Source organism: Chaetodon auriga, chromosome 1 (genome assembly GCF_051107435.1).
Source record: "Chaetodon auriga isolate fChaAug3 chromosome 1, fChaAug3.hap1, whole genome shotgun sequence".
NCBI classification, from domain to species: domain Eukaryota; kingdom Metazoa; phylum Chordata; class Actinopteri; order Chaetodontiformes; family Chaetodontidae; genus Chaetodon; species Chaetodon auriga.
In genome coordinates, this window is record NC_135074.1 from 1,482,388 (window position 1) to 1,497,701 (window position 15,314).

General features: G+C 41.2%; 1 protein-coding gene across 1 annotated transcript; it reads left to right on the top strand.

Annotated features, from left to right (window-relative positions):
- The first annotated feature begins 12,799 nt into the window (after positions 1-12,799).
- kbtbd13a (kelch repeat and BTB domain containing 13a) lies at positions 12,800-14,299 on the top strand. Its single transcript, XM_076736488.1, has one exon. It carries the CDS (start codon positions 12,800-12,802, stop codon positions 14,297-14,299), a length of 1,500 nt encoding a protein of 499 aa, XP_076592603.1.
- Positions 14,300-15,314: the final 1,015 nt, after the last annotated feature.

Consider the following 15,314-nt stretch of genomic DNA (forward strand, 5'->3'; position numbering starts at 1 on the left):
TACCACATGTGTAATAGCGCTTTGTGGCATGAAGGAGGGTAGTTTATTCCTTTGAATAAAAATAAAATATTCAATGAAAAATTTGTTAAAACAAATGACACAAGTTCCTACAATACATGATATATATCTGGATATACACCTTACTATACTCAGAAACCAGAGCCTATGTTTCTCAAAGAAATAGCTCATTATTTTGGGAAATTATTTGCTTTCTTTCAGAGGGATAAGAAAATTGATATTTCTTAGTGTAACGGAAATTCTCCTTGTTGCTTGTTGAGAGTTGTTAATTCTCAGGAGAATTACAGACTCGGTGTGATGAATCAGGTCTCTTTAATACATGCAGCATGGAGGGAAGACTCATGCAGAGTGTTCTCTCCAGATCTCCACAATGTCTTGGCATTTATACTGTTCAACAAAAAGACAACTGGTTGTCACATGCACCTGGTAATGATAAAATCTTTCCTTCAAAAACAATGACAATTTGGGGGAGTTCACTCATCCTGTTCCCTGAGGTTAATACTATACCATAAACTTCTCAGTTACAATGGATTGCACCCTAAAAACTTGCCCCTTCATCCTGTTCCCTCATTGAATGCTCTTCTCACCTTAATGATCAAAGGCCACAAAGACTTTTACAATTCACAGACTGATTCCTGAGATTAGCAAGTCATCTAATTCCTACATTAGTTTAACATAAACAGCAAGCAAGGGTAAACAGCCCAGTCTATCCAAAAACAGGCCCACCTACACCTGTAAAGCTCAACAATTAACACAGTGTACCTTATCAGTTTAAACTGTACACAGAAATAAATGTTAAAATAACGGGTTGTGGTTTTAGGGAGAGTTTTGTGCTATAACTGTTTCAAACAGTGGTTGGGTGCAGTGACTGTGTGCAGCTTTCTGAAATCTTGTCATGGTGAGTTTGTGTTGACCTAAACAAAAACCTGTGCTCACTGACAGTATCAGACATAGCACAGAAGTGCTGAGTGGATGGATACACTGTTGTTGCCAAGAAATAGTTTAACTCCACCTAAAATTCCATACTTCCCATATAATCACAAATTATACATTTCTGCTTGTATACAGATTAAAGAAATGGAGCTACATGTTCATTAGCAGCTTTAGGTTGAGCCTCGTGATAGCTTTGACAGAAACACATCCTATTCTCATCAGTTGAATGTGAGTCATGAGCAGTAAGTGGAGTCACATCCTCTGTAGAGGAGGGAAATGAAGGACAATTCATTATTTTTCCAGATTTATCATTATTTCCATCGGCCTCAAACATTCATACATCAAAGTATGAAAGTGCTGTGTTTCTGTAGCTCCTCTCTGTGGTAAATGACAGAGGTTGAACCTATCAGGTAATGTTGCCTCTTTCCAAATACTGCATGTTGATGGGTTCGCAGTCAGCAGGTAAACTGATTTACTGCTATTTTAAAGGCATCAGTTTACTTCAGATGCTTCATCAGGAAGAGGGAAGATCTTCGATGCATGCTGCTCCCTCAGATGGGAACAAGCTTCAGTCAGACATGAACCTTCAAACTGTGCGCACTGCATCCCACTACTTCTCTGATCTCTTTACTCTGTGTTTTTGTGTCTTTTGTGCATCTTTGAAGCAATGATGTAATGAATCATACACATGGGAATGACAGCTCACATTTTTACAAGACAAGATAAGATAAGATAAGATAAGATAAGATAAGATAAGATAAGATAAGATAAGATAACACTTTATTAATCCCCCACAGGGGAGGTAAGGGTGTTACAGGCAGCAGCAATAGTATCAGGAATATAAAAAAAAAGGCATAGAAGGGAGTAAAATAGAAAATCAAAAAATCAAACTCTACTGACTGATCTATTAATTGCACAGAAGATGAAGAATTGCACATGGTTTAAGTACAGTGTTTTTTCACTATTGCACATAAAAAATATGTAGTATATAAAAGAAAAATATGTATATGTATTGACTTGAAAAAAATAATATTGCACAAGATACTACATGGATGTAATGGCAAGATGATGAAGACAGAATCACACAGTAGTGCAAAACAGTAAACACAGTACATTAAACAATACTAGAGCTGAACAGTCTGATCACACTTGGAATGAAGGAGCTGCGGTAGCATTCTTTCTTACAGAGTGGATGCAGCAGTCTGCTGCTGTAAGTGCTCCTTGATTTCTTTTGAAGGCATTTATTGTGTTGCACTACTCCTACATTAAGATGTCTTAATTTAAAAAACTATTTGTGTCCACACTAACAGCCTTGTCAGGTGGTTTTAGCATAGACATCTGTCCACAGTGAAATGCCTGAACATTTTCAGATATTGCAGATGCATGTGAAGCAAAAAGACTGAGGACAGAAATTTGCTGTGTTTAACTTTTGATGAGGAATTGCTGTAAAGAGTGTAACTTGAGTGTGATTTATGGGGTGGGATTATATGAGAGCTCCGCCCTGATGTTTCTGCTGTCAGGAGCATGAACATGTTGCTGCAGCATGTAGAGTCAATTAAGAACAAAGAATTAAGGAAGTGGAAGTGAATAAGACCAAAGTAGAAAAGGGATTGTCATATGCTGAAGCTGCTAAGTGAATAGATAGAAACAACAAACTGTTAGCAGTGCAAGAGGACCCAAAGCAGAAAAGAAATAGGGCTGATCAGAAGATCTGCATGGACAGAAAGGAATGATTTTTGGCATTTATTGTCATGGTTATAAATTGTTTACTGAAATACAGGGGTTGTTAAGGAGTAAGATGGTGCTGGGTGCTACCAGGAGATGTCATGGACATACCTGGAGAAAATCTAGATACTACACAGAGGGACAGATTTGCACCAACTCAGACACTTGAGTCTGGCTTGTAGAATGGACAGTGTCCTCAATGGGATTACATGGGATCAACTCTTTAGTTTGCACAGTGAAGCATTTACAATCCAGTAGGTGACAGTAATGCAACACATATGGATGCCAACCACCATAAGACTCAACAGAAGAAGACAAGATGCAGGATCTGACAAGTATTGTGTTTGAAGCAGACTGAGGCCTTGAGCCCACAAAGCTTTTCTACACTTATGGTTTTAGTAACAAAGATAAACTGTCAAACATTTACATTAGCAGGAAAAATATGCAAATGTAAGTAATATGAAAGCCAAACAGAATGCACTGTGCTGAACCAGAAGAGGATGTGTATATATTCTACACACAAACACATTGTGTTTTGTAACAGTAATATGACAAAGTTAGTGTAACAGTAACAGTTTTGTGAAGTTCATATTAGGACCCAATGTCATGTGTCACATGACGAGTCTTCCATTGGTTGTGTCAATAAGGAAGTGGTAATTTAATGAACAAACAAATCCTAAACAATGACTTAGTGCACACGATCTTAAATTCTGTCACTGAGCTGAAATCTTACTGACACATTTTGAAATCCAAAGAGGCTATCATGATATTATGACTAATTGCTGCTGAGGTTGGTTAAATAAGTTGAGTTTGGTATTGCACGGAATGAAATGTAATGTTTAAACCAGCAACAAAGCAAACACAGGAGCAACATCATGTCATGGTGCTCTGAACATGATAGGATCAGTGCCTACAAATGTTCCTCATGAAGTGAACCAATAGATCTGCAAAGTCATTCATCATCTCCAACAAGACCTGTCCCTGATACCTGTCCGGCTCTGGAGGATGTCAACAGGAAGTATAATATTGCAATGAATTCAGTGAGTTAGCCTCACAATTTTTAGCCTATATCTGTCTACATTTGTTCAAAATGACACCATTAAAAGTATGCTGAAGTAACTATTAGCGGTACCCATGGATGTACAGACAACTATTGCTGGAGTAAAACTTAAAAACATGATGATTCTTAAGCAAGTTCTTAAGTTAAAGGTATATAATAAAATTGCTGGAAAGTGTAAGTCACACTGAATATTGAGGTATGTGCATCATATCTGTGTTTTCAGATTTGACTGAAATTATGACTGAGGAGTGTGATTTTTGCTGCCAAATTGTAGCACAGTGAGAAGGTTCTGGGTTGAGTTAGCATGTCCGCATGTCCTCTGGGTGATTCACAACTACTGAAGATTACTTGTGGGGTTCCCCAGGGCTCAGTGTTGGGCCCACTGTTGTCTATCCAGTGCATAAATGATACATGTGGGGCTTCCAAAATATTAAGAATTATTATTTGCAGATGATACAAATTTATTTTGTTGTGGTAAGGATTAAAACTACATTTGGATACAGTGGAAAAAGTGGAAATCCTGAATTTCAGTAAAACTACATCTATAAAGATTTCAGTCAGTTTTAGTTTAACTAACTCTAAAGAAGCATACTCACGATAAATTATGTGAAAACTCAAAGAGTGAAAATTATACTAAAGCTCAAATAAGGTAAGAGATGAGATAAGATATTCCTTTATTAGTCCCACAGTGGGGAAATTTCCAGTATTACAGCAGCAAAGTGGATAGCAAAAAATAGAGGGCTTCAGTAAAAAAGACATTGAATAGCAAACAAGCAATATAAACAATATAAACAAAGAATATTGAAAAAATATGAACAATTTAAACAAGGGGAAATACAGAAATGTAAAATATGCGAGTGGTAACAACATATAGTGTTTTCAATTTTACACCATGGCACAGAGGAAATACCAATATTGCACATTGGAAAATAATAATAATAATAATAATAATAATAATAATAATAATAATAATAATAATAATAATAATAATAATTTTATTTGTATAGCACTTTTCACATAAGAGTGCTTTAAAGTCAAAGATAAAATAGTACTCCTGACTGGAGTATTGATATTGCACATAGGTGTAATAATACACCTGATTGAAGGATTGATATATTGCACCTTAAGTTAAAATTCACCTGAGCTAAATATTTTCACAGTATAAGTCAACAGAGTTGATGTGTACTATAATGCAGTCAGTTTGAAAGTCTTGGTGAGTGTGTGGTCTACTGGGAGCACTGCTGGTTGTAAAGGCTGACTGCTGCAGGAAGGAAGGACCTGCGATAGCGTTCCTTCACACACACTTTGGGTGAAGCAGTCTGTCGCTGAAGGAGCTCTCCAGTGCAGAACAGTGTAAAGTGTCCTGCAGGGGGTGGGAGTCGTTCTCGATCATGGATGACAGCTTAGCTATCATCCTCCTCTCTCCTACCACCTCCACTGAGTCGAGGGGGCATCCCAGGACAGAGCTGGCCTTCTTGATCAGTTTGTCAAGTCTCTTCCTGTCAGCCATTGAGATGCTGCTCCCCAAGCAGACCACTCCATAAAAGATGGCTGATGCCACCACAGTGTCATAAAAGGTCTTCAGGAGTGCCCCCTGCACTCCAAACGACCTCAGTCTCTTGAGCAGATAAAGTCTGCTCTGGCCTTTCTTGTAAAGTGCGGTTGTGTTGTGAGTCCAGCCCAGTTTATTGTTCAGGTGAACACCCAGGTACTTGTAAGATGTCACCATCTCGATGTCCATTCCCTGGATGTTCACCGGTGTCAGAGGGCAGAGTGTTTGTCTGCGGAAATCCACCACCAGTTCTTTGGTTTTCCCTGCTTTGATCTGGAGGCAGTTCCCCTGGCACCAGTCCACGAAGTCCTGCGTCAGTTCTCTGTACTCTCTGTCGTCCCCATCTGTGATGAGGCCGACGATTGCAGAGTCATCAGAGAACTTCTGCAGGTGACAGGTGGGTGTGTTGTATGAGAAGTCTGCAGTGTAGAGGGTGAAGAGGAACGGAGCCAGGACCATTCCCTGCGGGGCCCCCATGCAGCAGACGACCGTGTTAGACACACAGTTCTGGGTCCTCACATACTGTGGACGGTTGATGAGATAGTCCAGAATCCAGTGTGTGAGGTGATGGTTCACCCCGGTGTCCTCCAGCTTGTCCCTCAGATGTGCAGACTGAATGGTATTGAAAGCACTGGAGAAATCAAAAAACATGATTCTCACTGTACTCCCAGGTTTCTCCAGGTGAGAGAGAGCTCGGTGTTGGAGGAAGATGACAGCGTCGTCCACCCCGATGCCAGGTTGGTAGGCAAACTGAAGTGGATCCAGCGATGGGCTCACCAGGGGGGTGGAGATGAACAAGGACCAGCCGCTCCAGGGTCTTCATCAGGTGGGATGTTAGTGCCACCGGCCTGTAGCTGCTGAGGTCCTTGAGGTGCGGAGTCTTGGGCACCAGTACCACGCAGGATGTTTTCCACAGCTGTGGAACTCTCCCCAGCTTCAGGCTCAGATTGAACATGCGTTCAACAGTCTCACACAGCTGATCTGTGCAGGACTTGAGGAGCCTGGAGCTGATGCCATCTGGGCCTGCAGCCTTCCTCGCCTTGATCCTCCGGAGCTGTTTTCCCACCTGGGTTGTTGTGAGGCACAGGTTGGAGCAGGAGGGCTGTGTGCTAGAGGGTGTGGGTGTTGGGGTTGGGTTGATGAGATGAGCAGTGGGGGGTGGCTGTGAGCTGAGTGTTGTAGAGGGGGAGGGGGAGGGGGAGGTGGGGGAGGAGCGGCCCGCAGAAGCTTGAAGCTGTCCAACGCCGGGTCCGTGTCTGGAGTCAGTGTAGTCACCCTTGTTTCCGTTGGAGGAGTTGGGTACACTGCGTGCAGAAAGGGGGGGCTGCAGCATGGAGGACTGGGCTGGGGGAGGGGCAAATGACAAATGTCATTCGCTCACTTTTCGTAACCCTGCAGCTTGGGAGTCAGGTTCCTTGTGGCCAGAGATGGTTTTTAGGCCTCTCCAGACTCCACTGACATTTTTTTGCTGCAGCTGATCCTTCATCTTCCTCCTGTAGGTGTTTTTCCCCTCTCTGATCTTCCTTCTCAGCTTCTTCTGCACAGCCTTCAGCTCAGCCTTATTTCCTGACTTAAAGGCCCTCTTCTTCTCCTTAAGGAGAGCCTTTATGTTGGGGTTAATTCACGGTTTGTTTTTGGAAAAACACTGTACAGTCCTGGTGGGTACGGAGTTTTCCACACAGAAGTTAATATAGTCGGTTATGCAGTGTGTGAGACTATCGATGTCCTCTCCATGAGAATCACAAAATTCCTCCCACACAGTCGTGTCGAAACAGTCCTTCAGAGCCTCATCAGCCGCTTCAGACCATCTTTTCACTGTGCAGGACACAGCTGGTTGCCTGTGCTAGAGAGGTTTGTACACAGACAGGAGATGAACCAGGTTGTGGTCAGATCTTTCCAGGGGAGAGAGGGGTGATGAAGTGTTTGCCTCCTTGATGTTGGCATAACACAAATCCAGTGTCTTTTTGTCTCTAGTGCAACATGTAACGTACTGGGTGAATGTGGGCAGAGTGGAGGATGGAGAGGCATGATTAAAGTCCCCAGAGATAAGAAGGAGGGCCTGTGGGTGCTCTGTCTGCAGCCTGCTTGTGACAGAGTGGAGAATATCACAGGCTGCATCAGTGTTAGCAGAGGGGGGAATATACGCAGCTATCATGATAACAAGCGAGAATTCCCGCAGCAGGTAATGTGGCCTCATGCTAACGGCTAACAGTTCAATGTCCTTGCAGCAGAGTTGTTCTTTAATAGTGATGTGCCCAGACCACTCTCCCTCATCCTGTCTGCCCGCAGCAGCTTAAAGCCGTCCAGCGCCGTGTCCGTGTCTGGAGTCAGCGCAGTCAGCCATGATTCCGTAAACATCATGATGCTGCATGCCTGGTAGTCCCTCTGGTGCAGGGTCAGTGCCGGCACAGCTCCCCCGTCTCCTCCTCTTCAGCTCACAGGGAACATTGGGTCTTTCGTGGGGCAGCACCGCGGTGCTACGGAGCGCCAACGGCTGATCCCTACTGTAAACAATAGGGCCATGGCTGCACACTGGGTCCCCAGACACGGTCGAAAACAGTGAAAAAAAAAAACAAAAGAAAGACCAGAGCAAACACAGCGACTTTGGTCTCCATAGTGCACCGATCAATTAAGAGCACAAACACGTGAGAATATATTAAAAAAAATAATAAAAAAGATGAAACTAAAACGGAAAAAAGCTCACAGTGAGTGGGAGCTGCTGTAACAAGCTGCCACTAGTGTGGCGCCATCTTGAAGAAAAAAACATGTCAAATGTCATGTTAAAGATTGCCTAAATGAAGTTTCCTTATACACCTTATACTGTTCCTTCATACACCCGTATATACACTGCTGCAGACCTGGGCATTTTATGGCCCGTGGGCCACGTCCGGCCCTTAGGGCATCCTTGTCCGGCCCCCATGAGGTCAATCGTAAATTAGTACATAAATGAAAAAGTATTTATGCTGTACACGCAATACACCTGTGTTGCTTTTATTTTGAAAACCGTGCCTTTTTTTTTTTAATTGACCTAAGGACACACATGACTGGGTCAGCTACAAGTGATGCTGGCCAGCTACCACTCAGAATGTCAACTCACGCCAAAAAAAGAAAAGTTGATACCAAATGCCGCGTTTTCAACAAGGACAAGGACATGGACTGCTAAATATTTATGTACAGAAGTCAAAGGTAAAGCCATGTGCTTACTTTGTGGTCCACAGGTTGCTGTGTTCAAAGATTACAGTTTGAATTGCCACTACGTGACCAAACACGAGGAGAAATACAAGAAGTTGTCTGATCCAGAGCGTGCAAGAGAGTCGGATGCTTTGCTAGTTATGCTGCAAAATCAACAAGGACTTTTTACTAAACTTGGCACATCCAGAGATCCAGCTGTTAAGACAAGTTATGTCATATCCAGGGTTCTAAATTAACACCCGCCAACCCGCCAAATGCGGGTTAAAATTCATATTGGCGGGTGTAAATAAAAACTTACTAGCCAATTTGGCCGGTAATGCATTAGGCAATCATGTCAGTCAGAGCCGCTCTACAGTTCTTGGTCATTTGTCCCCCTGACAGTCCGTCCTACATTTCCCATGAACACTGTCGTAATGCTACGTGATGACGTACAAGACGCCCATTGGCTGTGCGCAGGCACACTATAGTTTGTAGTGCAACCGGCGCGAGAAACCACGGAAACGCAAACGAAGAAGAAGAAGAATGAACGGCGGCGTATAAACTGTAAAAAAGGAGACTGAGCTAGCTAAAAGTACAGTTAAACTACATGCGTGGTTGGGACAGACGTCTGGGGGCGAGAAGAGGAAGGAGGCAGGGGATGAGAATGTCGACAAAGCGTGCGAAACGAAGAAAAGAAAGTTTAACGCTAAATGGCTGACAGGTCATGAATGGCTTGTGTTTGATCACGAAAATGCCGTCATGTTTTGTAAGGACTGCCGCCTGTACACGAAAGAAAAAAACAAGACGAATAATTTTGTGGTGGGGACTAATAATTTTAAAGTCGAGGCAGTAAAGGACCATGAGAGTGCCCGAAGTCATCAGGAGAGCCGAAGGAGTCTGCAGTACTGACTGCTGCACTATTTGTGTTTTCTAGTTGTACATACATAATTCAATTTATTACCAATGCAATTTTTTGCAAGTGTTTAAGTCATGGCTGTTACTTATATATATATTTCTTATTAAAGAAGGAAAGCAGAAACACTTTAAGTTGAAAGGAAAAATACATTTTATTAGGAATGTAATGATACTAAATACTGGAAAAATGTCTTTTAGAAAATAGTAAATCTGACAGCATTTTTTGTTTGTATAAATTAAATGTTTGCACTTTCTGTGTATATTTTGTTTCATGTGTTGTACTTTCTGTGCATTTTTCATGCCAACAATGTAAATAAAATGATCAAATGCATTCAGTGGCACTCATAATCTCTTATTTTCAAGGGAAAAAATTTGGCTAGTGGAAATTCTGATTGGCTGGTAACTTTAGAAGGTCACCAGCCACATTGGCTGGTGATCAAAAAAGTTAATTTAGAACCCTGGTCATATCCCACAAAATGGCTAGAAAAAATTAACTGTTTTTTTTGAAGAGAATGCAGACATTCTCAGACATTCAGCCAGATTTCAATGCACTTGTTCAAGCTCAAGACAAACTGGATTTTTCCACTGAACAAGTGAAATGAAGTGAAAAACATTAAAAACACATTTTGCTTTTTGTATTAAGTTGACCAATTGCTCATCTTTAAAAAAAAAAAAAACTGCAAAACAACTTTTCAGTATTTGTCAAAATGAACATGTTAAAAATAAAATGAAACACTGATGTAATGATTGTTTTTGTTTTTACTGTTCGTTACTTCTATAGTAGTATTTTCCTTTTTGACCTACACCACAATTTCATATATTTCTAGAAATATTTACAGAATATCCTTTTTCTTCTGATTACCAGTAGCAGAATATATAATTTACTTTTTTTTTACAGTGGGAGAAAATTAATATTGAGCAGAATTAAGTTCAAGTTATTGATGGTTCAGCCCTCCAACACAGCTCAGGTTTCTCATGCGGCCCCTTGTAAAAATTAATTGCCCACCCCTGCCCTACTGTCTGACAGTGTGGGGAAATACTTCAAAAACAAACAGTAATCCAATCTTCATCCATTAAAAAAGAGCAATAAGAATTGTAAGCAAAACTAATCAGAAAACCACTAAACCCACTCTTTATGAAAATGACTACAATTTAAGGATTTGGTCGATCTTATAACAGATCAAATTATGTACAAAATAAATGTCCATTACTACTAAGTTTAAAAAGAGAGGAAGCCTATATTATTTGGAAGGAATTTTTATGTTTAAAAACACAAATTTAATTAGTGAGTGCTAATGTTAAACAACATCATATTTCAGTAAAAGGAGTGAAATTTATTAGCAGCTATATGAGGAATTGAAATTGTGTCAGTAAGTTAAAACTAATGTTTAAAAAATATAACACTAAACAAATATTAAAAAAGATGATCAGAAAGAAATACTGGCATAGTAGGACAATGTACAGGATATGTAAGGTGTATCCTCTATAAGGGCTGACAAGTAAGGCCACATTGTGGTGGAAACGCTTACAATTCCGAGTCAATAAAAACATAGGGTCCTGTTTTTGTGTGCCATGGTGCTCTACACAAAACATGGTTAACTGCCCGGTGTCAGTGCACAGTACGCATTTGGTATTTTGGTGACAAATGAAAATGCAAATTGGATTATTACGTTTTCAATTTAATTAACTCAAATAACACAAACTAAATGAAATATAATCCTATGTGTAATTCCATTTTCATCTTTAAGTTTGCATTATGATTTTAATTTATTCCCCTAAGGGTTTCTATAGGTCTTTCTTCACAAAGATTTGAATCAAAATATAAATGGAAACGGTGTGAAGTGAAATCAAGCAGCACCAGGTTATAGACTTTTGTCAGGAGCTGCTGCAGAATTACTTGTCATCACTGACATGCTTATCTTCCCACAAACTTATTTCTGACAAAGTCTATGGTCTCATTGGATAATGTAGAAGCTGATAAAAATGCAATTCCTGGACTGAAAACATCATATTCCAGATACTGAACTGTAATCACCATGTCATTTTTCCGTTCTCCTGAGAGTCAAAAAGAGTCTTGCTCATATGTCTGTACCTAGTTTTCCTTTTCCCCTTCTCTTCATGTTATTTGTCTGTCTGTCTGTTCCATTGTCTGACTGAGGCTGGGCGTGGTCTCCTCCACTCTCTGCTGTCTCCTGCTTAATCACCTGCGCACCTACTTCGCATCAGGCTCTTCAGACCAGCAGTATATAAGCCTGGCTTTCTTCACCTCTCCTTGTCAGTTAGTCTTGATTCCTCCTGTGTCAAGTGTTTCTCCTTCTTTGATAATCTGTGATAGTTGGACCTTGCCTAGTTACCCTGGACAGTGCTAGTGTTGGATTTTGTTTTGCTTTTTGGGCTTTTGGACTTTCCTGTGTGCTTTTCTTACAGTGCCTGCCAGCCACATCCAGCCTCAGTGTCCCACTCTGCCTCTACTCCCAGCTTTTTTCCTGAGAGTTTGCCTTGGAGTTGAAGTATCTGTTAATAGACTGTTTCCTTTTTACTCTCATTTTTGCCTGCCAGTCTGCATTATTGAGTCCAGCCAATTTGACAAGCCAAAGCTTAACACTTGTATGCAACTGATCCACTAACCTCTTCCTTTTTTGGAAAAAGGTGTTCACTTTGTAAATCTGGAACTGAACTGAAATACCAGCTAATTCAATGATTTGAAACTATCTACACACAAGGTATTCATACAGCATGATATGTGTCTTATTTCATTGTCAGGCCCCAGGAGCTATTTTTGTTAACAGACCTATATACACTGAACAAAATTTTAATGCAACTCTCCCAGTTTTCATGAGCTGAACTCAAAGATCTAAAACATTTTCTATATACACACAAAAAAACATTTCTCTCAAATATTGTTCACAAATCTGTCTAAATCTTTGATCACAGACATAATAGTGTTGCTGTAAGTAACAGAAATGCAGCATATAAATATGTAATGAGATAAAGTCATAGTAACAGTAAAATTAGCAGTGCCACAGTGGAAACTACTCAGTTACAAGCAAGAGTACTGCATGTCCTGCACTCAGATTTTCAATGACTGAAATAATGGCATGCACAATATGTGACCCAGGAAAACAGCCTATTGTTAGAATGTTACTGTTCCTGCTGCTCAAGGACAAACCTTCAGCTGTTCCACAACTGTCAGTCAAATACAAAGAGCAATTTGAATCATCAGCACAGCTACCCTGCCATTATCCGGCTCCTCTTTCTCCTCTGGCTGCATGTCATTATTATGTACTTGAATTGTCACTTGCTATGTATAGAGTCCGTACTCAGAGCTGTGAAAACAACTAGAGAGTAGGCAGCAGCTATCATCTGCTCTAGATAGAAGCATTCAGTCTCTCTGAGAGTATGAGGTAAAACACGGCTGAGATGTCATGAAGATCCACCGTAGGGAGGTCATGGAGTCTAGCAGCTGTTCTCACTTCAGCCAGCAGCCAAGACACTGTAAACCACCACTCAGCCTGAGGGTCCACATTGACCACAGCTCTTTCACTGTGGATAAAAACCTTCTAGCTGAGAACTGCGAGTACTTCAGAGCATTGTTCCAATCAGGGATGAGAGAGTGCCAACAGGAAGAGATCCACCTGCGATGTGTCGGGGTTCTGGGCTTTCTCGTCATGCTGCAGCTCCTGGATGGGGAGCGACCTGTGCTGAACAGTGACCAGATCGTGGAGGCCATTGAGTGCACAGCTTTTCTGCAGGTGCCAGCTCTCACCAAGCACTTGATCAATATTATTAATTCTGAAAACTGCCTCCTCATGTACCACACAGCTGCCACCTATGGTGTGTGGGAGCTCTCTCACACCTCAGCCTTATTCATCAGAGATATGTACGCTGACCTGAAGGAGGATGTTCAGACATTGCCCAACAAGCTGGTAGAATACATCGAATCTCTTCTTCCGAGTAGCTATATGGCAGTGTGCAGCCACTCGCCCTCCACTGAGCTGCTGCAGGATCTCCAGAGGACAGTCTGCTACCTGGATGAAGACAACAGAGAGTGGAAGGTCCTGACACATCTACCTGTGAGCACGAGCACTACCATGGCTGGTGTTGCCGTCCTGGAGAATAAACTTTACATCATTGGAGGAGTACATGATTTAAGCAAGAAGGTAGTAGAGCATGGTTTCTGTTACAATCCTGCAGCTAACACGTGGTCCAGTATCTGTGGTCCCCAGCAGCTACGCTACAACTTTACTCTGATAGGTCATGAGGGCTGCCTCTATGCTATAGGAGGCGAGTACAACATGAGGGCCTTGTCATCTGTGGAGAGATACAGGGTGTCTAATGGAAGCTGGAGCTTCGTCTCTCCCCTCCCCTGCTCTGCATCCTCAGTGGTGTCTACCATAGCCACAAACAGAATCTTCATCTGTCTCTGGAAAGGTAAGGGAGCCTCAGAAATACATGAATACATTCCTCAACAGGACCAGTGGCTTCTGGTCACCACACTCATCCGCCAACACAGTTATGGTCTTCATATGGTGGCCCATAAGGATAATCTGTATATGATACGCAATGGACCCTGTGATGACTTTTTAATGTGTGTGATGGACTGCTATAACTTGAGCTCAGGCCAATGGACAGCCATGTCAGGCCAGTACGGGAACAGTAAAGGCTCTCTGTTCACTGCTGTGGTCAGAGGAGACTCTGTGTTTACACTCAGTAGACAGGTTACCATGGAGTACACTGTAGAGGATTGTGCATGGAGACTGAGACGTGAGATGAAAGGTTTTGGCAGAATTGGATCCATCTATACATTTCTGATGAGGCTGCCTAAAGCGACTGTCTCTCTCATTGGAAACTCTCCAGATCAAATTCAGGACCAAATCCTTGGTGACTGTCCCAGATTGTCCCCACAATGCTCTGATAACCTGTAACAAATCACTTGATGTGCTGCTGACAGAGTTTTATTTATTACCACATGTATAATATTTCCATTATTTTGGCTATGGTTCAGAAGAAGTCCAAAGAATCAAGAAATGTCAGACACAAACCCCCAGGTCAGAAAAGTTTGTTTAGAAGAGGACAAAACAAGGTAAAGAATAAATCCAAATGGTCTGTTCGAAACATCCATTACAGTTTATATCCACTTCCTATATGCAACTGTATGCATTCCTTGTAATTACAGGAAAATTCATAAAAATGAATAAATAGAATTAACTATTAATTAGTCTGATCTTAATTAATCTGAATAACTGAGAATCTGTTCTGTTGGTGTTTATCAAAGGTCTCTGTTTGTGGGAAACAGTCCCTGCTCTTCATTTCACAGAAAACAAGTCTCCACTAATGTTTGCTTCCCAGACAGATTCATTCAAGGAAAAAAGGATCAATTTGGCCAGAACACACACTGTAAATCCAAACAGTATAAACATTACATGTGTAGCAATCAAAACCAGTCAAGAAGTTAACCCAGCCATAAACTTCTCGGTTCTATCAACTGGTTTTGTTACATTAATAATATCTTAAGTCCACTTGGCACATTGTTGTTTGTTAAACTTAAGTACCGTTATACAAATACTTTAACTTCGACAACTATCAGTCAGTCCTCCACAGACATTATTTTCAAAGCTTTATCTCCCTGGTCTGTAAGTAAACTGGTTTCGAACGTTACCTTTCACAGTTCACTAAGTAATCAGTTGTTAGCCACAATGTAGCAGGGTAATGTGGAGGTAACGTCAGCCTCAATTTTGCTTTGTTTGTAACTTAACATGTTTTAAATGAGCATTTCTGCCTGTTAGCACAATGACGTGACTTTCACGTATTAAGCATACATTAGTGTCATAGAGACATCACTACAATGAAAGTATAAAGGCTAAGCAGTGCGGCCCTGACAGCCACGGAAGTGTAAAAAATGTAATCAGCTTAAAATGTGTGAAGGTAAAATAAGATAAA